This window comes from Eulemur rufifrons, chromosome 4, assembly GCF_041146395.1.
Source record: "Eulemur rufifrons isolate Redbay chromosome 4, OSU_ERuf_1, whole genome shotgun sequence".
NCBI classification, from domain to species: domain Eukaryota; kingdom Metazoa; phylum Chordata; class Mammalia; order Primates; family Lemuridae; genus Eulemur; species Eulemur rufifrons.
The window spans coordinates 12041123-12068796 of record NC_090986.1 but is presented as its reverse complement, the minus strand read 5'-3'; the positions used below and the strand labels follow the sequence as shown (position 1 = coordinate 12068796).

Below are 27674 nucleotides of genomic sequence, written 5' to 3'. Positions count from 1 at the left end.
ACCTTCTAACCGTGAAAATCTTGCAAATTCAGGGTCATGCTAAAATTTTGTTTAGTAAGACTTTTTATTTAAAAACAATATACATAAACCTTAATGTGGAGGAAGAGCATTGTTAACACCCTTCACCCTGTTTTCACCCAAAGCAAATAGACTTCTGCTCCTAACGGGCCCACGTCTACTTGGCTGTTTGTTTATTATGATGTTCATCTTTTCAATAAACTACATCATCTTCTACTCTATCATAAATTCTGTTATCAAGAAACATATCTACTACTTTAAAATATTGATTTTTATATGTAGGTATTAAAGATACTTAGCATAAACGTATATATACACCAACTGTTTACATCTGACACAATTCCAGTTTTGGAGAATGACCCAGCATCTCTCCCACGTGGTGCTTAAGAACACATGTGTTAGTATCTTTAGTACACTGATGCCAAAGAGAGCACATCATATTATTACAAAGAAAAATAACATACTGCCACACTAGAGAATTAGTTTACAGAGGATTCATTTGGGTTTTTGAAAATAACTAAAATCCTATAAAGTATTATAATTTTAACTCTGAGGAAAGATACTATTGGATGAATCTGAAATTAAAAGCCTGACTCTTGATATTGAATATAGGGGTTGATATTCAGAATACCCTATAAGCCATAAATACAATTAGACATTGCCTATAAAAGCCAATATTTAATCATCAAAATTACGGTAGCTGCGCTGAATATTAATGGACTTTTTTGTGTGTTTTTCTTTTTACAATTTATCTGCTAATTAGGGGCCCCAAGGACCCAAAGGGCAGAAAGGCGAGCCCTACGCACTGTCCAGAGAGGACCGCGACAGATACAGGGTACGTCCGCTAGAGACGGGAGACGCGATTACGTGATCCAGTGCAAGTTCTCAGCACGGTGTAAACCGTGATTAATATGAAAATTGTCTTATTTTCATTCCCAATGTTTTCAATCTTATATTTAATTGTAGGTTTATCTCTTTTCCATGTTCACAATACTCCCAGCAGAATGTTAGGCAGTTAACATTAATAAGTCCTGATGAGGCTGATACATTTCACAGGCTTATTTCCAACTATGTAATAAAATGTAACTAAATCTAAAGATGCTTAAAAGCTATAACTCTTGAAATTATTTCTCCTCAATTAGGGTGAATCTGGAGAGCCTGGATTGGTCGGTTACCAGGTAAGTTTATTTTTATTAGAGAATATTCCCAACAAAAGTTTAAGGACTTCAGGACTTCAGTTACCAGTCTGCTTTCTTCAAAACATTCTCTTATTTCCTGTCTATAGGGGCCTCCCGGCCGCCCTGGGCCCGTGGGACAGATGGGCCCCGTTGGAGCTCCAGGAAGACCTGTAAGTACCTGAATACCTGTGTGCACCCTGGGACCACTGTCATGTCATCCCTCATAGACGCTGCTCCTTCGACTGTTGAAAGTGGATGACAGCTTTAAGACCACTGTGAAGCGCATGGTCATTGTAGAAAATACCCAGACAAAATGGGCCATTCTTTGCATACGTTCCACTGCCATTAAAGTTGGATAATAAGGACTCAAAATTGTTGTCACCACCTCACTGCCAATGATATCAGATTTTGAGGTGGCCCTGGCAGGATGCCCTTCCAGTCATGCATGTCTCCCCCAGCCCCATACCTACCCAGGTGACAAAGGGCCCATCATCCATGGGCAAAGAAGTCCATAATCTCATAGGTCAATAAAGAGAAAATGGGCTCTGCCTGGGCCATGCCCATTACAGCAGGTGTATCACACCTGGGCCATGCCCAATATGGCAGTTGTGTCACAGGCAGGCCCTGGCCATTGCAGCAGGTGAGCTCTTGGCCATCACAGTGCCCCACCTGAGTAGAGGTCTACAGGTATTCCTTCCTCCTGCCAATCAAGTGACAGAGTGAGATGTGACCAGACAAATGCGTGGATGCAGGGGGCTTGCGGCAAGGACGTGAGCACAGAGAAGGGAGTTGCTAGAGCCCACACAGCCCTCTAGCCACCCCCCAGTACACAGTGACCTGGAAGATGGACTGGCCACTGCAAGAGGGTTTCTGGCTGTCTCACTCTCCACATTTTTTAGTGGTAAGACAAGTCGGCCTTAAATTATACAAGGAGAGATTTTGGCTACAGGTGAGAGAGACCATCTCACAGAAAACCATTGCTCCAGATTGAGACAAGCTATCAAGGGGCCCAGTGGTATCACCAAGAGTTGGATATTGAGATAAAATGAACATGCATATGTTTGGGGAGATTCTGTCATACTAACAGCTTGGGGGGAGGGGGTGGCAGTACTCATAATTTTCTTCAGACACAATAATAATAGATTTTGTTTTTACAAAGCAAATCTCCCTGGTGCTATGGAAGTCTTTTTGCAAGTAGCCCTCCTTCTGAGAAATATCTGGGCAAATGGAATGAAACAAGGGTCATGTTTGCTCTTTCACTATGTATAGTTGTGGCTTAGTCACAGCACACATGCCACCTGGTCGGAGTTTTTATACCCTACATACACAGTTCAGAGAGGTCTGACACGACAGATTACACTCACTGAGTCCTTGGCTGGGTACAGCTTTAAGTTCTTCACGTGAGCCAGCAAAATCAATCCTCACCCACACTTGTCTGTGCCTTTGCATCTGTGTCATTGTACGAAAACACTCTCCAAGTGCATTTTACATACTTTTATCCCAAGTATGGTGTTGACACTGAATACTTTGCAGAGAGACGCACCACGGTATTTGCAGAAGGACTTTCCACTCTGCCGTGTTGGCCTGTAGATTAATCCCACCCGTGAACATTTGCTGAGCCACCAGCAGGAAGTGCTGGGCATTGTCTCGTGGGGACTCCCACAGGAAGTCAGAGGACTGTCTCTGCATCCCTGGGGGCCTGGGACTTTGCAAAGGGACCAGAACAAACACAAAGAGGACATGGGTGAAGTCAAAAGCCTAAACACAAAAGCAAAGCAGAAACAGCTGTCCGTAGCCAGCCGGCCAGCTCAGAGCTGGAGCTGGCCCTAGGCCTCCGTCCCAGCTCCTCAGCCTGCACAGTGTTCTAAATATACGGTAAATGGCTTTCCCAGGGCTTCCTAGCAGATGTTATCTGGCTCCTGGGGTAAAGAAAACAGTTCACAAATTTCTCTGTATTTGTGCAGGGACCACCCGGACCCCCTGGACCAAAAGGACAGCCAGTAAGTGGGTTTGGGGGATGAGGGAGAAGGGAGAGGGGACTTGAGTGTTTGTGTATATATTTTATTATCATAAAACTACTTGGTTGACAACTATTTATTGTTTATATTATAATGAGGACCATTTTACAGGTTTTTAAGAGGCAACTCCAAGGATGGATGCGATGGTGCATCTGGAATACCTGGCACATTAAATAAGTAAATGTGTTGAGTGATTTGTTGTTTGAAAATCAATTATTACGTTCCTACTCCTGTATGAAGACCAAACTGATGCACATCTGATTGCAAATGTAGATTAGAACAAATTAGGGGCAGCTCGTCTTTATCCATATGTGTTAAATTGTGAGAATGGGCAAGACATAGCTCTGTCGTGGGGAGGCCAGTGGCAGCCTTCCCACTTGTCAGCCCCTGGGGCTGTGCTCGGTGATATTCAGGAGTGGCTATACCATTTCCATCACAGAAAGATTATTAAGTTGGTTGGAGCACAACAAAGTAGGAGGTTGGTTAGGAGCTTGGAGAACGGAACTAGGGTTCATTACGACCCAGGAAAGTTGGGTACATATCCAAGACAAACGAAGGAGGTTGACGAGGGAAGTATTTGATCAAAACTCAGCATGAGTTAGAAATACTAGGCTGCTGGTAGGAGACGTCCAAGCACTGCTCAGCTGCCCTGCACCGGTGAGAGACGCTCAAGCCCCCGCGTTCCCACGGCTGCTGCACGTGGCCCCCGGTGACCACCCCTCAGCCGTGCCCTCAGGCTCCCATCACCTCCGACAGGGCTTCCGGCCGGTGCTGAGCTCGCGGAGGCTGCTGGACTCCCCACTGCCGCAGCCTTGAGCGGGATGAGAAGGGCCCAGAGCCAAGAGCCGCGGATGTCACACTGGGCGGCCAGGCAGAAGAAGCCCCAGCCAAGCCCCAAGCTCAGGCGTGAGCCTCAGATCTCTACTCGCCAGGACAAACACAAACAGCTCCCTTCACCCCCAACCAGGCCACTTCCTGGTGACTTTGATGGCAGCTCAGGAGGCAGAGAGGGACCGTTGTGGGGGGGGACCACGCAGACTGCATTCTCATCTAGCCGGCTGCATCTCTGTGCTTTGATTTCAGCTCTGAGCCAGGTGGGAAAGCAGCAAAAAGCAAAACTCAATTAAAGGTTTTGTTTTTATTTTCAGAAAATATCTGGACATTGGAGGGGCAGGTGGTACGCTGCAGGGGGAAAGATCAGATAGGGCCTGCAGGATCGGTTGTCACTGTGGGAATATAGGGACCCTGGGAAAGAAGCGAAGCATTTGAAAGTAGAAGAAAAGAGTGCTATTTCTATGATGTGCATGCCTTTGTGGTCCAGCTTAGACATCAGGGCTGAGTCCATCCTCCCATGTGTGGCTACTCCATTCATGAAACTATTAAATACTTGCTAAGGCATTGTGCCTAGCTCTGTCTCTTAAACAGAAAGGAAGATGAAAATGTTGGATAAAACCCAAAGAATCACTTAAAATCATTAAATTCTGATTGGTTTTAGGTCCTATAAAATCATTAAAAAGATAGGAAATGTTTACATGAAATTAGGATTATTTTACCAAAATAAGAAAAGGCTGTATCAGAGGAGAGCATGAACCACAACCTTCAGACAGGGAATGAAAACAGGCTACTCTCTAAGTCTGGAGGGACCAGGACCTAAGGAAATGCCCTCAGACCACAGCTGTAGAGACAGTGTGCCGATGGCTAAGAGTCAGAAGGAGCCGGCGTCCAAACCCAGCTCTCCCGCTTGTTGGCACTGAGGCCTTGGTCAAAGGACGTGATGAGGTCGACTGGTTTCTGGGAGATGAAGCCAGAATGTTACGCAGGTGTAGTTGTTCCGTAATGTTGCAGATAGGTAGGTCTTGGGTTTCTTTTTCTAAAATGAAATATTTCACTGTGATTATTGACTTTTTAAAACTTACAAATATTATTTCTCTTTTCAGGGCAACAGAGGACTTGGTTTTTATGGAGAAAAGGGAGAAAAGGTAAAGGACACCTAGTAGGTTTGAGCAGAAGTGTGCAGTGCTTAGCAATCAAGAAATAGATCTTGGCAGTTGCCCAGTTTTACACTGTGACCCTGAGGGTATCTGCAAACAGACCACGTGCAAAGGAAAGTAATCATTGTGAAGTGCCAGGTTATCAAACACTCTCTAGCGATGATTAGGGATCAATGAAACAGTAAATGCGAACCATCTATGCTGGCATAGACCTCTACGCAGAGGCGTAACCTCAGCCCATTTTCAGTGAGTGGAAGTAAAACCACTTCCCTGAGAATGTCTTCTAGCGAGTGGAATCTGGGGTGATTGAGACAACTGAGACAAGGCCAAAGACTCACACTGAGCCACCTCAGGAGCCAGGCAATCTCAGGGGCCGGGCAATCTCAGGGACCAGCTTTGGTTGGGCTCAAAGTCAGGAACAAGGACCATGTGACTTGTAATTCCTGACAGTGCTCAGATTCAAAGACCTCATGGCCTTGGAGAGGAACACATGCGATTACATGTAGGAAAGTCCCGCTATGGCACCCACACCCAGTGAACAAAACCTCATCAACACATAATCCCATTGCAGTTACCACGAAATCCATGAGCCCACTGTAAAATAGATTTGTGCCTTTGACATCATTATTTGAGCATTTTCATTTTGTTTTCCATTCTGCTGTTTGATTGAACAGCCTATTAAGTTGAACCCTCCATACCGCTCAGGTGTGAAGAGGAGAGACTTCATTCTTTGCATTAATACTGTAGAAGAAATCATAAAAGAAAAACATTGAAGAGCCAAACACATAAAAATGTAAAGACCCATACAATGAACTATAACAAAATAATAAAAGAAAGAAAAATCTGGGAAGAATTCATTGGTAGGAGGAGAGAATGGTCACATTAGATATAAGGGAGATGAAGTTAGTGTCTGTAATCTACAATGAGCTCATTCAAATTATTAATAAAAACATCAAGGCTTATATAGGTACAAGAGAGAAGGACCATAGTGGATGCTCAGAGTACACCACAGACTGCCACTTTCTGCGGCTGATACATCATCTCAGTTAGCTGCTGTTCATGTTATCTGGGCTCAAACTTGTATGTGGAAATAACAAAAGAAAAGACAATAACATTCTTTCCGTGTCAGTTTCTGCAAGGTAAAGCCAGAACGCTGTGTGAGGGTAGCCGCCCAGTAATGCTGCAGATAGAGAGGTTTCACCGTGTGTGCACCACACTGGGAAATGTTTTCTGGTAATGATAAAAATGCAAATTAAAGCAATCTTGGGATTGTATATTTATTTAAGACTGCTTCTTATTATACAACAACACTTTCAGCTGGTGAAGTAGTCTTTCATTTCTTGGGTATTTCTTATATCTTGGTGCCAATCTTGGTAGGCAATAGAGTAATAATGCCTATCAAGAATCAGGAAGACATTTAGCCTCCCCCCTAAGAATTTCCATCGTAAGGAGATAATTCTATGCAAGCAGATGCAGCCCAAAATTGTGAACAGGCTACATGGCTTTTATACATGAGTTCTAAATGATTACCAATGAAAGTAGGATACCAGTGATTTTATGTTATGATGATTTCATTTTGTTATGAGTATAACAATTCAAATAGGTATATCTGTGGTCAGTAATATGCAAAAATAAAAATAGCAGTATTGTGGCAGGATTATGCTTTTATTCAAATTTTACGGTTTCCTTTCAATGTAAAGACACCTGCTTTTGCTACACAATACACAGGGTGACGTGGGACAGCCGGGGCCCAACGGGATCCCATCGGATACCATTCATCCCATCGTGGGTCCCACCAGGATTACCATCCTCCCGGATCAGTACAAGGTAAGGAGGCTTCGGCAAAACTGACTGTTTTCCCGATTGAACTAAAAAAGGAAAAGAAAAAAGGGACATTTTATTCAAACAATTATATTCCAAGTGGAAAAATCCTCACCACCAAATTGGCAAATTACACATGAAAACACAACCAGGCCCTCCTGAATGTTCTCGGCACTTCTAGACAGTTACTAGATTCACAGTGAAAGAGCTTCATCAGTCCGTCATCGTAAAAATTGTGCTGAATTTGAAGCAGCACAAAAATCCACTTAAAAAACTCAGTTCTATCCTAAAGTACGTGAGTCTCCAACGTAGACATGGGTTCACGATCGTAGCATAATTCAATGCCAGAATCATAGAACTAACTATCTGGGCAAAATGTTGTAGTCTACAAAATAAAACCTCCTTTTTCTTCTTCACCAGTATGAATTACCTTTTTTTACTGTTTTTTGATCAAGGTCAGTTTTCAGACTCTTACCCTATAATTCAATTAGCGTTTTGCTTGATGTAAAACTTACTCTGAGTCTGAAATAGAGATTAGTGTCCTGCTGTCCCCAGAACTGAAGGCATGTTCCCTCTGTCTGCCTAAGCCTTCCTGTTTTGCTATGCCAGGTGGGGACAGTGAACCAAAATAAAAACCCCAAACATAGAAATCTTATCTTTCCAAATAGAATATAATTCCCAGCACTCAAGTGATGATAGGGTTTGGGTCCTGGGCCGAGGGTGGGATTTGGCAGGCAGGACCACTACTTTAGGGGTGAAATCAACCCAGGCAGCTGTGGCCCGAGTGATGCGTGACCGTTGACAAAAGTGTCCTGGGACACATAGGTAGGGCCTATGTCCAGTTTTGGGACAGGAGCCCAAGGGTGGAGGGGTCAGAGCAGGTTTGGTCCGTGCAGAGGCACTCAAGCTTCTGAATTACATTCCCTTCCTTTTTTGCAACCAAGGAGAGGACAGGCCAGGGCAGAGCCAGCCTGCAGGGGGCAGTCGTGAGCTGCAGGGGTCCCGAGTGGATCCTAGGAGCGCTGGGGACAACCTGTTACATTTCTTTCACCATTTTAGACAAAGCAAAGTGGGAAAAAGTAGATCATACAACATTGGCACTGCTTTCTAAAGCCACTTTTGCTTTGTGTTTTATTATGTTCCAAATGCATCTTTTCCTCAGAGGACCTTCCTAATAGTGTCCCATTCAAACAAGTGTTTTCATCAGGGGCTCTTTCCTGGGCACGTGCTCCCACCCACCCTGCGGATGTTAATATGAGCCCGGAACCGTGGCCGGTGAGAAAAAAGCCTCAGACAGAAGAAAAGCCAGACTTTGTCATATGAGAAATCATACCCGCTTTCATTTATCTTGTGAAAATCTAGAAGAAATATATTTTTTTGCCCTTTGAATTTTGAAGCTGCAAAATTTAGGAGTCGCTTGTTGCGGTGAATTTATAATGATTGTTTAAAGTCTGATTCAGTACCTTTCACCTCCTATCATAAGCCCTGAACGATTTTTAAACATCACCATTCTCAAATTAATAACCATTTCTTATTTTTTATATTCTTCACAGGGCGAGAAAGGAAGCGAGGGAGAACCAGGAGTAACAGTAAGTCACGTCGTGGAAATGTTCCTGCTCACTGCGGTCCCCAAGTTCTCCGCGTTCCTCCTGCAATGACAGAACGTGCCGTGGTCCCGTCGCTTGCCCAGGGCAAGAGAGCAGTAGCGTTTGCTCTTACACTTCTTTCCCAGAAACCAGTTTTAGAATTTCGTCCTTTTCGCATCATAAACACTGGCTCAACTGCATTTTCTGAAGTTTGTAAAAGCAACATGCAGATGTGGCATTGAGCGGTGCCTTCCTTTGGGAGCAAGGCCACTGCTGCACCCTGTCCCTTTCATCTTGGTCTTACCTGCCCCCAGATGTCCATCCTCCCTCTCTGCCACTTAGACGTGGCTGGTGGATGCTCTCCCGGATACCGGATGATCCAGGCCGGCTCGCGGGCCTCCTAGGGCAGTGCCTGCCCTGCGCAGGCGCAGAGCGTCCGCAGAGGCGGCGGCAGGGCGGGCGGCGCATGACAGCTTCCCCCACGCTCTCTGTGTTCTCTCCTAGGGCATTTCCGTGAAGGGAGAAGAAGGCATCGTGGGCTTTTCAGGAGCAAGGGTAAACCATGCGCCTTGTAACTGTGCTCGCTTGCTTCGTTTTATTTTTTACATAGACTTTCTTCTTTAGAGCAGTTTTAGGTTCACAGCAAATTGAACAGAAAGTACAGAGATGTCCCATTACCGCCCCCCCACACACAGAGCCACCCAAGAGAGGTGCATCTGCCAATCCCTGAACCCAGTGACACATCCTTCCCACCCAGGGACTGAGGGGTTTGACACGGTGCCCTCCATTCGGGGGAGGGAGCACAACACGGAACCTTTCTGATTGTGCGTTAGGCTAAATGAGTCTCTAGGAACCAAAAATGTGGAATATCTCAAACCACAGGAGTCCAGCAAAAATATCCCCAGTTGTGGAGGGTGGGAAGGGGTCTCCTCCCAAGGTGATTCGGCCACCCAAGAGGCAGACCTCACCTTCAGAGCTGCAGCCTAAAGTGACCCTATGACCTCTGCTCCACGGCCAAGACTAGCTGTGGTCAGAGCCCCACGTCCAGGAAGAAGAGAAAGTGGGTTTTGGTGACTGTCTGGCAGTTGCTACCACTAAAAAGACGTATGTCACGGTCTCCAAAAGTAAGACTAAAGAGACTTGTTAAAACATTGGCGTACACACCTCTTTGTATTTTTACCATTTTACCATACCGTCTTTGTAGATTTGTCCATATTTAAGTGGTAGAAATGATGCATTTTATGACAGTGTTGCTAAAATGACTTACCTCCTTTAGAAAATAAGTCCTAGGATGGTTTTAATGCCTTTCACAGTAAGGGTAGCTTTGCTGTTATGATAGATTTTGCTTCCTTCAAAGGATCAATCCTTTTTATCATAGTCAAAAGGGAGAAGAATTGCAGTTGATATTGAATTTGGTAGCTTGTTACCGGTCTTCAAATTCTGGACCTTAGACTAGTTCTGTTGGTGCAAGATAATTCTGCTATAATCAGCATCAAGTCCCATGCTAAAGCCCCGAGGGAAGCGTGGCTGCATGTTCTGAGCTGTTGTTGCTTCTGTTTTCTGTTCAACCAGGGAAGCCCTGGCTTCGACGGTGAAAAAGGCGCACCAGGACAGAAAGTAAGTTTGATGCATAAAAGACAACCTGCTCTGGGCCTGTGACATCTCACGAAGGTGAAATAGGAAGGCCGTCGTGTCCCAGGAAGGAGCACTTGTCCCCAGAAAGCCACTGACCACTTTGCACTTATCCCCGGAAAGCCACTGACCACTTTCCCTGCATTGTAGTGGCATGAACAGTCCCTTCTTCCAGAGCATTCACAGTATTGAGCCAGATCGCTGACCTTGGTCCCCCCCACTGTCTCCCCATCAAAGTTTCCATCATTCAGCCCCCACCAGCCATGGCTTCTGTCCCTTCCAACCTCACACCTCTCCCGTGTGTCATTGTCACTCTTGGGAAGGTTGTCAACTGGGTGGCCCAAGGTCCATCTAAATTTTGGTATAGATTGACCCACACTGTGTCTCTCACTCATGTCTAATGACAACTCAATTAGTTATCTTTATCATGTGTTCCCTGGACAGATTTTTGGCTGTTTTTTAGAAGAAATGTTATGTAAGAAGTATATCATGAATCTGGATCAGATTTAGAATTGTCTGAGCACTAGGTCGTAAGGGAGAGCACACATAGAAGCAGATTTTTTAGGTTAGAGATCAGTGTATTTTCACCATTCATTGTACTCACTGGTTCTGCCCTAGAAAGTACAGCACAGCCTCCCCCTCCCTCGCAGACCCCCAGCACCACCCACCCTACCCCTGCACCACTGCTGACAGCTCCTGGGTCTTGCTTCAGATAGTGCCGGCACACACTGCTGTGTGGCTTTGCATGGAGGTACTTTAACAACAAAGGAAATGAACGACGTGTCTGTACTATCCTGCCCCTTTACTTTTCCACTCAGTGCACCCTACAGATTGTTCCACATTAGCATGTACACGTCTGCGTCATTCTTTTAATGAGCTGCAGTGAATTGCATTAAATGGATGCAGCATATTTGCTTAGCCCCTCGAGGTTTCCATATTTCCAACAAACATGTGTCAAAGTTACGTTACACACACTGGTGCCCACGGGCTAGTATTGCCATTGTTCTGACCTAGTAGGTGCATAGAAATAGATGTTTTTTTAAAAATCAATTCAACCTCAGAATCCTGATACCATGGACTCCTGCTCATGGCGCCACAGCAGGGTGGTGGTGTGACTGCTGGAGACTATGAAGGCTGCCCCGGTGGGGAGTTCTGCATGTTTGTCCTGGGACCACAGGGGGACTTGCCTCCCAGTTTGCAGTTCTCATCCCCACTGGCTCCAGGCGTGGGCCGTCTTAACCCAGTATTCTGTTCTCAACCACTTGCAATTAACACCAATCTTGATGACTTCTGAAACCTCAATTGGTCTTATTCTTCCCATTCCTGTCTTTTTACCGAGAACTGAGGATAGGGATCTGATGCCGGGCTCTGCCCTAATTACACCCAACCTTTCGTAACATTAGTTACTGACCGGAGTGTCCCCAAAGGTCGTATACCTGGAGCAACAGCCACCTGACCTGTTTCCCAACCAAAAGGCTTACAAAAGCCAAGGTTGTAAAGGGCCAGAGGCTGACGCAGACATGAGCATTCAAAAGTGGCTCATTTTCACTCACCCCAAATAATTAAAGCGCTGCTGTTAATTCTTTACCATGTGCCAGTGAAATCATAATGATTATTGGTTTTTCTACCCCCAACACAAAGGAGCTGTAGTGTTTTAAAATGCGGCTGGACACAGCTGCCCCTAGAACTCAGCGGTTGAGTTGACGAAAGGCAAGATGCTCCGGAGCACTGACCACCTGGCCGCTCTGACTGCTGTGGCCCAGATGTGACGGTTGCAGGCTCACATCTTGGAGCTCACTTTCTGCAGTTTCAACAACTCAGAAAACACAGATCTTTCCAGTCAAGTGGGTTAAAGGGAGGTAGTTTACTTGACTGTAGATAGGAAACAGGCAGGACTACACAGATAGCTCAGGCGTCCTGCCTGCGAGGGCCAAACTGCTCCACAGCTGTGTCTGTCCCGGGTCACCTACTGGCCAGGTGGCCATCATTGCACAACTGACTTTGGTTTTATGAAATAATATAAAGCCAGAAACCAAAGCGGCTCCAAGAGGCAACTGAGAACGTAAACAGTGCATCAAGTGGGAGGAATCGAAGGAAAATGTATTCCCTGGGAAAGGTTTTTCTTTCCCCCACATGAATTGGTTAGCCCTCGTTTCTACAGAGGCTAATAGAACTTCTATGAGTTCTAACCTTTTCTAAAAGGGAATGGAGAAGTGTGTTTTATGAATTTGGTTATCTTAAATTTTCTGAAAAATTAGAGATTGTTTCCCCTCCTTTTTCTAGGGGAAACCTATTTTTAATAACTGAGCAAAAGATTTTGACAGCTAGAGTTATTTTAAAAAGTGTTCATTGAGAGCTAGTCTCCTTTGAGGGATACGTGCTACTGAATGCTGTTGAAAGTCCTCCGTCATCAGCAGGACGGTGTGTACTATGTCAGGTGTAGTCAGGACATCCGGGACGTCGTATCTACATAGGTGTACCAAGTGCAAACTCGAGAGTGTGGTCATGACGATGTGTAGTAGTCTGAAGTGGTAGCACATGATTTCAGATTGGGCCCTTGTACTGAAATCTCACTGTCTTCTCATATGATAAATTCCATTTCACTGCTAGGCTGGTAGAGTTTCTTTAAGGAGATGCTTTCATGAGGCATATGAGTTATATTCAACCTAACTAATGCTCCCTTGGCCATGGAAATGAAAACGGGTGCAGTAAACAAATGAACAGCACAAAGATGAAAGAGGCATGTTCTCTCACCACTGAAGACTAAACTGTTCTTAAGTGCTTTGGAAATACGCATTTCCCTGAAAGACTCTAATCGTAAATTCTTTTCATCTGTTGCAGCCAGTCCCTGGGACTCCTGCCTAATGATTTTCTTTAACTGGGTTTGAATCATTTCTGCCCTTGAAAAATATTAAATCAACTTTGTACTTCTGAAATTCTATAATCAGAACTTCCCATAAACCATATATAGGACCTCACTGAATTCAAGTTACTAATATGTTAATAAATTTGGGGGCTGCTGTAACCTAGGCTGATGCCATGGCACTGTAGCCCAGGCAACAGAGTGAGATTCTGTCTCAAAAAAAATAAATAAAAATAAAAATAAATAAATAAATTTGGGGGAGGGAGATGGGGAGAAAGGAACGAATACCTTCAAAGCACCTTATAATTATTCCTTCTAAAGTAGACAGTTATCTGAATGTCAGTTTCTGATTCGGTTTCTCCTAATGGTGAGTTCTGTGATGCACCTCTTAGCAGAAGTAGAGGCCTCAAAGCAGGGTCTTGGGGAGCCCCCACTGGGTCCTTCCCAGGTACAGGCACCAGCAGGCTCCTGGTAGCCGCCCCAGATAACTCCTCCTGCACCACGCCCTGCCTTCCCACCCCTTTGCTGCATCTGCCACTGGAAACACCAGGGAAGAGCTTTATATGGTCCTTTTGACTCAAGGTTCCAGACTACTGGGGTTCCAGGTGCCAGTAGTCTCAGAGGAATCTGGGTGCTATTTAATTTTCCCCTTTCTCCACCTGGTTTTACATAATACCCACTTAGTTTCAAACTGTTCAGACATATTTCAGGAGTGTGAGTGCTATCTTGGGGAGCTCTTGGTGTTCAGGGATGCTTGTTTTTGTTTGTTGATGTCACAGCACAACTGAGTGATGCTTCGTGGCACAGAAGGAGTGTAGATCTGAGAAATCCCAGGGCATTGTTTGAGCTGCATTGGTCTGTTGGCTCTGCCCGCAGCTTGGACTGAATGCCCGGTGGCCCACCCCCCAGTCATGGCACACTCTCTGACGGCTCCTGGCTTATCTCCTGAGATGGCCTCTAAGTAGGACATCATTTTGAGCATCACAGAAATTCACCTGTGCTTTTGAATCTTCAGCTCCACCTAGTGTGAGAGGAAGTCTGGGTCTAAACCACAAGCCCACAACAGAAGGCACAAAACGAAGCCCAACTCAGTTCAGTCCAAACAACATGACTTCCAGTGTAACTGCACCTGGATGTCAGAATAGCCTCTAAAATAATCAGAGAACGTGCATTTCTTACACCTTTGGCATCCGGCTTTCTGAATCTGGGGAGCTGCGCCCTATGAATTTTTAACACGGGGAATATATTTCTATTAATAGATTGTTAGAAAGCTTTACTCATCTATCCAGACACCTGCCGATGTGACTGTGATAAGGATAACCTTTATCTTTCAATAAATGTTCAAGGGAATTGAAAACAAAACTTAGCGTGAGAGGTTTTAATAGCTGGATCAGGTTGTCAACACCTGACCCCACTGAGCAGTCAGAAAAATCACTAAGGTGGGGCAGCCCAGCACCCGCGCCTCACAAGTGATCATGCGGAAGTAGAAGCGTCCTCCGAGAGCGAACGGTCCCTGCTGAACGGAGGAGCGTGAGTGCCGCGAGGCTTGGGGTCTAGTAACTAACTGGGGAGAGTCTGGGGTGGGGATCGTGGGTGCCGCACCACTGGGGTGAAATAGGACGTTCGCTGCACGAATGACCCAGTTTCTTCAACAACAAAGTGATGCAAGAAGAAGAAGGAGGAGGAGGAGGAACTATTATAAATGAAAAGAGAATTGAGGAACAGAGGAGACAAATGTTTTATTTGGACTTTGGCTCCTGATTCAAGCAAGCAATGTTAAAAAGACATTTTCAAGACCAAGATCAGGGAAAATTAAACACAAACTGGGTTCACAGATTTAATGAATTATTGTTAATTTTGTTAGCTGTAATAATGATATTGCAGTCGCTTTTTTAAGTTATCTGTTACAGATAAAAACAAAAATACTTGCTGCTTTCTTGCAGGGAAGCAGAGGCCTGGATGGTTTCCAAGGCCCTGATGGGCCCAGAGGACCCAAGGTGAGCCCCTTTGTCCTTTCTGTCCTTCCCTGGAGAAGGAGGCATCCCCTGCCCTAAATAGTACGAGAAGGCTGAACACATGGCACACGACGCTGGGCAGATGAGGTGGCCAGAGACTTGGTGGTCACACATACGCCCAGCCTGGGGGGAGGATGCCGCCTGCTGTACAGGGTACCCCGGGCTGTTCTCAGAGCTGCGCTCACAGCACAGGCAGCCAGCAGGGCCTCGGGAGTCGGGTGTCGCAGGAGCAAGAGGGTGAGGAGCTCCTGGTTCCTAGGGAGGAGATGACTTGTCTGAATAATGCCGTGGTGAGCAGGGAGGTGGAGCCATTCAGCTGAGGACTGGGTGGGGTGCGGCCAGTCCTGCTGGGTGGGGGCAAATCTGGCAAGGACTTCAGAGCCCTGGGAGGCTCAAAGACGTCCAGGCAGCATGTAGAATGTTCTGTCTTACCAATACTGATGGCGTTCCATCACGGTGCAGCTGCACCATCTCCCGGTTCACCTGGGTGGGTCACATACCATTATCAACCACGAAGTAGTCTGAACTACAGAAAGCACAGTCTCTGGCATGTGACAAGGATCTCAAAATGGGATTGGCAACCACCTGCCTTGTTCTCTGCATCTGGCTGGAGGCTGGGATGCCCGGACCCACCACCGCAGCACGGCGGACATATTGCCCCAAGCACTGTCCGTGGTTCAGTTGGTCAGAATAGCTGACTTGCTAAACTGCTAGTACACATTCAGCATTATTCTTTGGAAATAGGCATATTGTCAAAAACTCCGAAGGGCTATTCTGACATCCTCCTATTTTTCTCCTTCCTCTCTCTAGGGAGAAGCGGGTGACCGAGGACTCCCAGGACTGCCTGCCTACTCCCCGCATCCTTCCCTGGCAAAAGGTGTGTGTGTGGTTCCCCTGCATGGTTGGCATCACATACACATGTTCTCCTGTTACAGACACGGAGCCATGAACTTTTAAGGCAGTTTTTCTAATCAAAGAAAAACAAAACCGAAAAGTGTTTAGGACCCAACCTTCGGAGAATCTCAGTCTTGTGTACAACTTCCCTCGTCCCTCATTGGCATAACAGGTGTCACCGGGAGGCCATCATACTGCCTCTGCCTGGGAGAGTGTTCACTACCTTCCAAGTGAGACCCCCACTGCTGGGGAGTTCTTTTACTTCTATGTAACTTGTACAGGTTCTGGTTTTTCTATCTGGAATATCACCAAACAGACCCAGTGGCAGCAGTCCCTGCCACCTTGAGGTTCTTTCCTCCAAAGGTACCAAGATTCCTGAGCCCCCAGCTTGCCAGTCTGACACCTAGAATTGATCATAACCCATGATCTGTAAGCAGTCATGTCCTCTCAAACTTTAAGGCCATGAAATCCCCAAAATTTGGCACATAAACTACCACTCCCATGTCACAGGTGACTTTGGGGTGTAAATGAAGGATGTGTGTGTTGCAGCTGATTGCACACTTGTTCTTAAGGCTCAGCCTCCCAGACTGGTGAGATCATATGGAAATAGGATTCTAAGCCTGCAGTTACAGCACTGGGCTCTGGATCTTTTAGAATGTGCATGCTTCGCAGCACCCGCTTCTAATCGTGTGTGTATGTATCTGTGTGTATGTATGTATGTATGTATATGGTAACTCCTCCAGGTTACAGAAAGCTCTGTGTGGTTCACTGCTGCATCTGCAGTGCCTGGGCCAGTACCAGGCATGCGGTAGGTGCCCAGCAATGCCTACCTCTGAAACTGAACGACAGGTGTGACAACACATGCACATCAGATAGCCATTGTGAAGGGTCAAGTGTTTTCCAAAAATAAAGACACCCTGACATTTTCTTCCTAAACTCCGTGGATCATTTGATTCACCCTGTCATGTGTCCAGGTGTCGAGAATTCGCTTTCCTGCTTAGGTGTGAGCCACCCGTGCATGTGATAACTACTTTTGCTTGTCTGCATCCAACACTGGTGAAATACAGAATGGAACAGCCCCCTGGGGGTGTCTCTCTGGTTGACAAGGAGCCATAGATGAGTATGTTCTGAAATCTGTGCTCCACCCTGTGATCTGCCTGACCGGGAAGGGGCACCCCACCTTCTCATCCACGGTATCCCCACAATGACCAAACCCGGAACCCGGCTGAAACTGCGGGGCTGTCTGACCCACCTCACTATTAGTAAAACAGAAATACTCGCTTTGAGGCTTTGGGAACATAACTTTTAAATTAATGTTAGCAATATTTTTTTGCGTTTTTCAAAAATGTCACTCACTGAGAGCCCAGAATTCATTCAGCTCTCCCTTTTCACCACACTGTATCCCTGGGACTCTCACTGGGAAGATGGATGGTTTTAAAATTCATTTTTTTCCCACAAGCAGATTCAGAAATGCCACAGTTGTCCTCTTTGCTACTTGACAGCATTCCTGCCTTATTGGAGGGCCGGAATGTCGGCTGAGTTGCAGTCCAGGGTTTCTTAGGGTCACAGGTTGACTGAAGAGCAGATTCCCTCAGGGAAAAGAGGAAAATCAGTGTATCTTTTACAAGGTAACATTGCATGAGCTTGTCAAAATACAAAAGGGAAAGACGAGTTTGTGCTAAAAGAAATGATTCCAAGGTAACTAAAAACAAAAGTAATCTTGCTATTCTTCCAAGCACCTGGGGTCTATGGTTTTAAATTTTATCTTGTCTCTTTTTATCTAATCATAGTAATGGCTAACATTTATATAGTGCTTACTGTGTACTTAGTGTTCTTAGTTGTTGTACTTGTACTTTCCAATTTATTTACTTTAATGACCCTGTGAGGTGGGGAACAGCAGCCTCATTTTACTGAGGAAGAAATAGAAGCTCAGGGCAGTTGCGTGCCTTGCCCAAGGTGACGTAAGTAAGCAGAGAAGGCGCGAGATGCAGCCCCAGGCCACCTGGGTGCCGGCGCAGGGCGCCCTAGGAGGGAGTCACATGTCCGGTCCCTCGCGTGTACGGTTCAAATACGAGGCCCAGCAAATCCCCTCCTTACTTTCAGGATATTCTTTTGAGATTAAAAAAATTAAAGATCCCATGCAGAGTGATGGATTTCCTAAAAATTTACTAATACTTACATGTTAAAACATTTTCTTCTCTTTTCCCTCATCTTTCTCAATTCCAGAAAAATGTTCTATACAGTAAAATATTGCTGTTTACACAGCAAAAGAACTTGGTGATGCCACTTTGCATTTGCTCTTTAGGGATGAAAGCTTGTGAGAGCAGCCACACACATTACTCATCCGCACACAGTGAGGGGAAAGAGTCTTGCAGGGCAAAGAGCTGGGCTCAGGGATGGAGTCCTCACCTGCAGGCCTCCTGGGACTGCATGTGCCTGCCTGGGGCTCGGCAGGACTTCTAGTCAGATCATTCCCTTCTTTCCTCATGCTTTGGACTCCTGATTTCCCGCTAACCCCGCTGCCCGGGACCCCAGCACCCCAGCCAGGACCCTGCCAAGTGCGGTCAATGTGGCCGTTCTCTCCCTGGACGCCCTCCCCCCATTTGCAGAAGTGAGGCTCTTATGCCGTCTATACCACGGGCTGGGGGGAATCAAACACACCTCAAGTGTTTAACACTGAGCCTCCTGCACACAGTAAAGGCACAAATGTTACCTACTTCTATTTGTATTCTCAGGGGTCCCTCAATATCAGATTTTTCCCCAAAATAATCTTCCCCTCCTTCGAAAGCTCCATGTATCTTTTTGGCATTCCATCCTGTTTGATATCTGTAGGAATCTTGCACCACCCCTATTTGATTGTGAATGAGCTCCTTGCAAACAGAAACCACCCTCACACAACGTGCAGGGTAGTTGTAAATATGATTCAGGGGAAGAGTGAACATCTGCCTCGATCTTGGACAACAGTCTTGTTCTTCCTGTCTCGGTTCCAGGTGCCAGAGGTGACCCAGGATTCGAAGGGGCCCGTGGGGAGCCTGGAAGCCGGGGTGAACCAGGAGACCCCGGCCCCCCAGGCCTGCCTGGCACATCCATCATAGATGACGGTAATGTGGTTTCATGGTACCAAAGTCTAAGGCCAAAACTGCTGCACTCAGGTCTCGACACAAACCTCCAAGCCTTTACTCACTGCACAGCTATTGTGTTGTTTGTGTTACTTTTTCTGATAGATTAGCCTTAGCAAGCTCTAAGGAGTCTTGCGTACATGATTTGGATGTCTTCACGGAACCGTTGCACATATGACAATAAGTCTCCGACTAGGTTAGATTGTGCCATTGAGGAGTAACTCGCACGATTCCAGTGGGGGTTGGGCAAAGCGTAGAGGATCATCAGATGTTGTTGCCAAGTGTTGGTCACAATTATCAGGCCATTATTTAGGGGGCAAAGAGAGGTGCCTTTTTAAAGTAGAAAAATAATAATGAGATATACCAGCAGCGTCTACCCCTTGAGTTATTGATGGGACTGCGAACCTGGTAGTCCTGCCAGGAGTCCCGTGGACAGGAACACAGATGCACCCAGTCGATACCAGGAGACGCGTGCTGATGAATGCTGTTGGATTTCAGATGAGAAGCGGGGCCTGCCGGGTGAGATGGGACCCAAAGGCTTCGTAGGAGACCCGGGCATCCCTGCGCGCTACCCAGGCCCACCCGGAGCAGATGGAACACCGGGCCTCCGAGGACCCCCCGGGCCTGCCGGAGAACCTGGACCAGATGGTGAGCAGAGGAGAACTAAAGGGAGGGTGCATCCCAGTGTCCAGAGAAGCCTGACCACAACTGGGTCTTATTTGGTTTTTCTGCTAAATAATTCTGTGAACTGATCCAGTCAGACAGTGGACTAGGGCGTAGTGGATTTGGGTAGATTAGGATATAGTGGGTGCTCTCTGGGGTCCACAGCCTTGGAGGCCTCTCAAGAATCCACAAGCCTGTGGATATCACACAGGGAGGTTAGGATGCTTCAGCAAACCACCTGAGATGAGGAGTCTGAAAGCAGGTGTGGGCTAGAAAAGCCACGCTGGTGTCTGGGTGATAAATTCCAGGCACCTTCTTTCAGGGTGGGGCCTCGCCCTGGGCTGGCAGCCTCTCTCCTCTGTTGCACCAACCACTGTAAGCAGACCTGTTAGTCTGCCTCCCCGGCCGCTTCTTTCTCCAAAATAGTTTATTTTAAATTCCTTGACATCACCCCCAATCATCTCGTACAGCTCCTGTCTTCAGGCAGGAAGAGCATCATTTTTGCTAATGGGTAGTGTCAATTTCAATTAAAGGTCAGATTCAAAGATCTGTGTTTTAATTGTCCTTGGAAGGCTATTTCTCATTGCCATCTCTAGAAGGAAAATTATTGCAGGTATTAGAAAGATATCGCTAAATATTTCCTCCATTAAAAGAATCAATAGTCATTTCTCTGCTTCTTTGTTATATTCTATAGTAAAATTTTAACTTAATATGGTTCTACTTTCCCATTTTTTTCAACTAGAATAAAACATAGATTCCCACATTCTTTTGAAAATTTTTAGGTATAAATATTTCCCTGGATCATGAATCTGCCAAATAGTTTGAGCAGTGTTACCTTCACTTTTTTTTTTATTGTTCTAGAAGTAACATTTATTACTGTGACAGCTGTGATAAAAGCTAAGTTTCTATGAGCATTGTATTTCCTAAGTAAATGTTATGTTTGGGGTTTTCCTTTTTAGGAACATGATGTGTTAAAAATAAAAGCACAAAAGTATGCCATTTTAAAGAACTGTGATTAAAGGCTAACTTTGCCATTGTTCATGTAACTAAATTCCACTTTGATAAAGGCACAAGCACATGCCATCTGTCTTCTAAATCTTACTTAGTAAGTCTGTGATTTACTAGTATAAGTCAACTGCAAACAACTTATTTCTGATCTACTGTATTGTAGACTGAGGAGAGAATTTATAAAATAGATGGAATGGTATCAGATAAATTTTATCAACTAAAAATTCTAAAAGCACACAACTTAAGTTCTCTTTTAAATATATCTTACCCATGTGAGACACATTGTTTCCAAATAACCTTTTTAAAGCAACCTTTTGTACAAAAAGTAGCCAGCTACAGCGGCCTTCTTTAAATATGTGTGTTTAGTCATAATTTTGATCTCAGTGACCTTGATTCCCACAGAGTTCTTCGACTTTTCCCTTGGAATGAAATTGTTGGCTTCTTCTCTTGTTAACTGCATTTCATCCTATTTTATGGGTTGCTACTGATGAAAACCAGAATTTTTAGTCTTTTGCAATTCCTGTAAAATCAAAACACAAGGATAGTTTTCTTTTTGGGTGAAATATTTTGCTTACTCCTATTTCCAGTTCCGTTAACTGAGTAGAGTCCAGGGGAAGCTCCATCCTGCTCTAGAACGAGTTGAAATGAAGTATGCCCGGTTCTTTACCGCCATCGGCCTCGCCATGGAACTTAGTTAGGTTCAAAACATCTAAGAGGCACACCTCTGTTCTATAGGACTTGTTGGAGATTATTAATGTATTAGATAAAAGGAAAACAACAGAGGAAGGATGTCACGTTACGGCAGCCACACTGTGCCTTTTTGGCTAAATTTGCAAAGCAGCTGATACTATAAGGAACACCCACAATCTCTTTGTCCTGGAGAATGTGTCCCAGATTTGAAATGCGGACGTCCCTGAAGTGTGCATGGTTGAATAACATTACCTGTGATGCCATGCTTCTCGTAAAGTACCGGGAGGGCTTAGAGACATAACGTAGTGCCCACAAATCTGTGACTGGACCAAGACAGCTGCTGACCTGGCCACCAGTCACCGCCACAGAGCCCCGTCCCGGGGATGCCTGTGTCTCCGGCAGCGGCAGCCTCTGCAGCGCAGGACACAGCAGCGATGCTGGCTTCTCTTGCCCTCCTCGTAATCCCGCTGCCCACCCCATCCCTCTGACTGCTCTCGCTGAGGCTCCTTTGCAGTCTCTTCCTTCTTCCTCCTCCACCCATCCGGTAGACCTGCAGCACCCAACCTTTTTGGCACCAGGGACCAGATTCAAGGAAGACAATTTTTCCATGAACTGAGGGGGCGGTGAGGTGTCATGGGCAGGGAGGTGGTGCGGAGCTCAAGCGGTGACATGAGGCCCATTTCCTAACAGGCCACGCACCGGTACTGGGCCATGGCCTGGGGGTTGGGGACTGCAGCAGTGGACGGTGGGGTTCCTTGAAGTCCAGTCTCACGCCCTTCTCTCTATACTCTCTCCCTAGGTAAAACCACCATTCATGGAAGCACAAGTTATACTCCGGTCACTCTCTAATTCTGTCTCTAGCCCTGTTCTGTATTCTGAGCTACCCACATGTAACTGTTAACTGGACGCATAGTCAACACTACACACACATCTCACAAACACCTCAACCTTTGTGCAAAATTGAACTCTCAACCTCCTCCTCCCCGCCACAGGCCCCTCCTGGGGTCCTCACCCACCCCCACAAACCCAGGCGCTGCAGCAGAGCCCTGGGGGCCACTCTGGGTACCCGCTTACCCCCCCCCTGAAGCCCTCTCCTCGTCCTGGTGATTCTTCCTCTTGAAGCCTGAATCTGTCCCTTTCTGTCCATTTCACTGCCTTTGTCCTAATCCAAGCTGCCACCACCTCGTGCTTAGTCTCCTGGAGTAGACAACCCACCGTCCCTTCTCTCTCCTGCCAGTCATCACTCGTAGCTTGAGTGATCTCCCTCCTTGAAGCCCTTTCGTGGCTTCCCATTGCCCTTGGGATGAACGCCAAGCCCAGCCCCTTGGACCCCGTGGCCTGGCAAGACCCGTCCCCTCCCCTCATGCAAATCTGCCCTCCACTCTCCACCCTTCATCACTGACAGGGCCTTGCAGACACTCTAATCCGCTCCCAGAAAATTCTGTCCCACTCCCTGCTTTGGGTTTTAATTTAAGTGTCACTTCCTCAGAAAGGACTTTCCTGAGCACCCTCCTGCAATTTTAATGGGTTTGTCCCTGTCACTTTCTCTGACAGCTCTCTGTTCCCACTGCAAGGCCCACAGTTTGAAAATCTATGTTTGTTTGCTGATGTGTTTGATGTGTCTCTACACCTAAGCTGTGAGTTTCATGAGGGTGTGTTGGTTTTGTTTCCAATTATGTACACACAGCGCTGAGCACACTGCCTGGCATGGCACCAGTGCTGGGTAAATGTTTGATCAAGGAATGAATGAATGAGTTATATTAAATGTGTTGTGAGGCCAAGTTACATGGAACAAATATTTTTGCCACCTATGCGTATTTATACTTACCTAGGAACTTGCTGACATTCAAATTCTGGTGTTATTTTTCCAAGCAGATAGCTAAAGTTTTAAAAATCTGGTGTTTTCCTCTCTTTCCTGCTTTCTTAGTGGCCTCATTCTCTCTTCCTCCCAGGCACCATGTGGTGTGTATGGCAGCATGCATTTTAATTTGTTGGGAGGAGTTTTATTTGCTTGTTGGAGCTATGACCCTACTAGATTGAACAGTGAGGAGGACAGAATGCGGCAGGGGACAGGTGCAGGTTCCGCACTCAACAGGGGCTTTTGTGTCCCGGAAATGTATGGCTCCCTTTCTTCCACAAGGTGGCACCCTTCTCGAACGCAACACCAAGAACCGTATTGGTGCTGAGCGCGTATTTCTTACATGTAACCCACCCAGGTACTCCTGCCTGGGTCACTGAGCCCTCCAGGAGGTGGCAGGACTTCTGAACGGCCCTGATCCTTGAGAGTCGGGAGAGGCTCAGAAGGGGAAGGTGGAGGCCTGGACTGTGTAGTGAGGCTGACCACACCGAATCCAGACTGGTCACAAGAGATCTTCCCTAGTTACACTAAATCTGTGCATAGGTACACACATGCACAAACGAGTGAAAGAGGAAAGCGTGTGTGTACGGATGGGCAGTATGCACACATGCTCCCATTCCCATTCCAGAAAAAAAAAGGACAAAAATGGAAAATGGAGCTCATCTTAATTCTTTCTCTCTCTCTCTCTCTCTTTTTTTTTTTTTTTTTTTTTTTTTTTTGTCTTTCTAAGGAACCAGAAGTATGTGGTAGTCTTGGAATCCAAGTTATGTGGTCAAATAAATGAAAACGTTTCTTTGGACTCAATGTTTATCAAAAGCAATGATTTTCATCTCTATACTTTCATGGAAAAGCTAAATTTGCAGACTCGTGTATTTCTCTCCAACCCTGAAGGCTGTGGCCACAAAGCAGCCTAAGTTGCTTTCTACAAGGGTGTTTGGGGAGGAATTGGAGTTGACAGGCCATTTGGGGAGACTTGGCGGACAACCTTGCCAGCCCTGGGTTCAGCGAGATGTTGGTCTGTCCATGGTCTGCTGACGTCCTGTGCCTATGGGTCTTCTCCTTAGGTTTCCTGTTTGGCCTCAAAGGAACAGAAGGAAGAGTGGGCTACCCTGGGCCCTCCGGCTTCCCTGGGACCCGAGGACAGAAGGGATGGAAAGGTAAGGATGCATGGGAGACCTGGAGGGGGCCTTCCTGAGTCACCTCACCCCGCAGAAGGTTAACTCCATCCCTATCCGCTTGGGCACACCTGAGGGTGGACTGAAGGAGTCAGGGGCCCAGGTGGCAGCCAGGCATTCTGTGGATGAGCCACTGCGGTCCTCTGGGCCCTGAGCCCTAGGGGAGCTGAGCCCACAGCCAGCGCACGCTCCCTAGCTGCCTGGCTCCCCAGTCCAGCCGTGGCAAAACAGAGGAAGGGAGGTTGGGTATATTGTCCCTGCTCACCATGACCTTGGCGTCCACCACCAGGGCTCTCACCAGGCCACCTTCCCCAACAGCTCCCTAGGGCTGGCACCGCCCCTTGGCCCCCAGGCCCAGCTGTGGCGATCCTACCGTTCTGGCCACTGGAGATTCCTCAATGTCCTTGAGAATCCCCTCAACTCTGTCCAGGCCTTTGTTAATGGTCCCAGTTTTTAAGTATCTTCAGTAAACGTCGGAGTGGGATTCTCAACCCAAGGAGACCGTGACCAAACACTTGAGTAACTTACTTCGAGCCTCACTGTTGTCATCTGAGAAGTGGGTACAACCACCCTCTTCTGGACAGAGAATGCATGTAAAGTGCCCAACACGCCATCCAGCCGGCATTGCCTCCAGGGTCCAGCCCTGCTCACCCCACCTCACACTCCCTCCCCTGCCATGCTCAGAGACTGTGTAGCAAACTCCAGAGCAACCGGCCTCTTCCTGCCCCACAGGTGAGGCTGGGGACTGCAGATGCGAAGAAGGCGATGAATTCGTCCGGGGCGCTCCAGGACTGCCAGGACCCAAGGGCTTCCCCGGTGTCAATGGGGAGCCGGGCAGGAAAGGCGAGCCAGGAGACCCCGGGCAGCACGGCATCCCCGGGTTCCCGGGGTTCAAGGTGAGAGCACAGCGCTTCCCCATAGCCAGCTTTATCACAAAGCTGTGAGATGCCCTAAGGCTCTCCCCACTGGTCCCGTTCCCATTCCTAGCTTTTATCTGCTAAATTAACTCAGCTTTAGACCATCAACACTTGTGTATGCAAGGGGTGGAGGCACCTTTCGGAAACACCACGGGCTCCAAGCTGCACTTTAAGTACCTTCACGTGGGGCTGAGGGTGCCGCAGTGCAGGGGAGGCAGCGGCAGCTCCTGGAGTTGACCTGGAGTCACCACGTGATCCGGAAATGCCACTCCTAGGTGTGTCGCCAAGAGAATCAAAACATGTCCACACAAATACGTGTGTGCCAATGTTCAGAGTGGCATTTTTCATAATAACTAAAAGGTAGAAACAGCCCAAATGTCCACCACTTGATGAGTGGATAAACGGAATATGGTATTAATAGAGCCGTGCAATGGAATGTTATGCAGCGGTAGGGACAGTCCTGAGACCTGCTGCAGTGCGCGTGAACCTTGAGAGAAAAGACACACACAAAAGAAGAAACATTATATGATCCTGTGCATAGGACATGGCCAGAATAGGCAATTCCAGAGACAGGAAGTGGATTGGTGGCTGCCCCAGGTGGAGGGCAGGGAATGAGGAGTGACTGCTTACCGGGGATGGGGTTTCTTTTTCAGGTGATGAGGAAGTTCTGGAATTAGATAATAGCAATGGTTGCACCACCTTGTGAAAATACTAAAAACCACTGGCTTCTATGCTTTAAAACAGTGAATTTTGTGGCATTTGAATTATATCTCCAAAAAAAAAGCCTTCCAGCGTTTTGAATGTAAAGCATATTACTTATTGAACATTCACCTCTTCACATTTAGTAAAAACTGATTTAGCATTTTATGTAGGCTTCTTTAACCCAATAAAAAATGCAACCACAATTTCCAGGTAAGTTGCAAATTTACTTTGTAGGAATGTATGAAACTCCTGCCCGTGGGTTCCCTATATGTGTTGGCTAAGTGGTGTTTATTTCAAGCCTTCAGCAAAGGTCACCTGGAGTAGATCTTTCTTCCGTGGCAGATTTTAGCTAACCAGAGATTTCAAAGCAAATTTCAGATGTAGGCAAAAAATTATACTTTGGGTGGTTTTTTTTTTTTTTACTTAAAAAAAAGAACCTCAGGAGATTTACAAAGCAAAAAGTCCATTATTTTATATATTCAGCAATAGAGAAAAAGATTGCTCAGGACATTTAGCCAAGAACATTTGAATGATCTGACTCACTATTTAACATCTCAGCGGAGGAGGATTTGCAGCCACACGGCTGCTGGTGCGGAAGGTTGAGACTCTGATTGCTTCGTGGCATGGGAGCTTTGTTGGTGAAAACAAGACCCAAAGCACCTTGCTGCTCCATGCCCTAAATTTTCTCAGAACACAAATGAGAAAATCCAACAAGCAATAGTAGGTCTGTGTTTCCTAGTTTAAAAATGATATCATCTCTAAATCATGGTTGTCCAAGCAGTAATAGTTGCTCAAGCATTCAGAAAAAGTACATGTATAGAAATTGCAAACTTACTAATGACAAAATTAGTAGGATCTTCTGTTGTTTAAAAAAATGATTGAATGTTTCCTAGAAGCCCAATGGATCCCATTCTGTGCACCTGAAATGTCTAACATCTTCCAAGTGTGTATGTTTCCAAATTGTATTTTAATATTACACACCGACCACAGGACTTTTGTTCCAACAGCTCTGGCTGTGTTTGGTGTCTTGCATTTAATTATATGTTTATGTGTCTGGCAACCCCAATACAATAAAAATGCCTGAGACAACTTGGGGTTTTTCATTGGCGGTGGTGGTTTTTAAAATATTTGCATAGCCAGAGCCTGGCAGAGTGCTTAAAGTATGGGAATGGGTCGATAAAGTCATCCGTGCATTTGTGTATCCAACACACATTTATTGAGCACTGTCTGGGTGTGAGATGCTCTCCTCGATATGAAAAGAATGTTGCCTTTTTCTGCATAGAACTAAATCAATAAATCAAGTATCTGTGGAATTTTGTAGCAGAAATGAATGCATAATCACTTGTAACATTTCATTTAATTAAATCAACGCTAAAAGCTCCCACATTCTTGGAAATAGTATCAACCAGGATATGCCAAAAACTAGCACATGGCACAAATTAAAATACAATCCTGAACTGTTAACCTACTCATTTTGGCTTGTCGAAAGAGCTACACTAGTAGTGTCCTTGCAACAAGCTTCTCTG

The 27674-nt window shown here is 46.2% G+C and overlaps 1 protein-coding gene across 1 annotated transcript in view; it reads left to right on the top strand.

Moving 5' to 3' along the window:
* COL4A2 (collagen type IV alpha 2 chain) overlaps window positions 1–27674 on the top strand; it is a 179407-nt gene that overhangs the window by 107227 nt on the left and 44506 nt on the right. Inside the window, exons 8-22 of the mRNA XM_069467579.1 lie at window positions 782–853; window positions 1161–1196; window positions 1304–1366; window positions 3161–3196; window positions 5152–5193; window positions 6934–7032; window positions 8580–8615; window positions 9117–9167; window positions 10185–10229; window positions 15051–15104; window positions 15933–15999; window positions 19007–19117; window positions 19634–19783; window positions 24419–24511; window positions 25262–25425. Of these exons, the coding sequence (XP_069323680.1) occupies window positions 782–853; window positions 1161–1196; window positions 1304–1366; window positions 3161–3196; window positions 5152–5193; window positions 6934–7032; window positions 8580–8615; window positions 9117–9167; window positions 10185–10229; window positions 15051–15104; window positions 15933–15999; window positions 19007–19117; window positions 19634–19783; window positions 24419–24511; window positions 25262–25425 (1119 nt within the window). The remainder of the gene's footprint in view (window positions 1–781; window positions 854–1160; window positions 1197–1303; window positions 1367–3160; window positions 3197–5151; window positions 5194–6933; window positions 7033–8579; window positions 8616–9116; window positions 9168–10184; window positions 10230–15050; window positions 15105–15932; window positions 16000–19006; window positions 19118–19633; window positions 19784–24418; window positions 24512–25261; window positions 25426–27674) is intronic.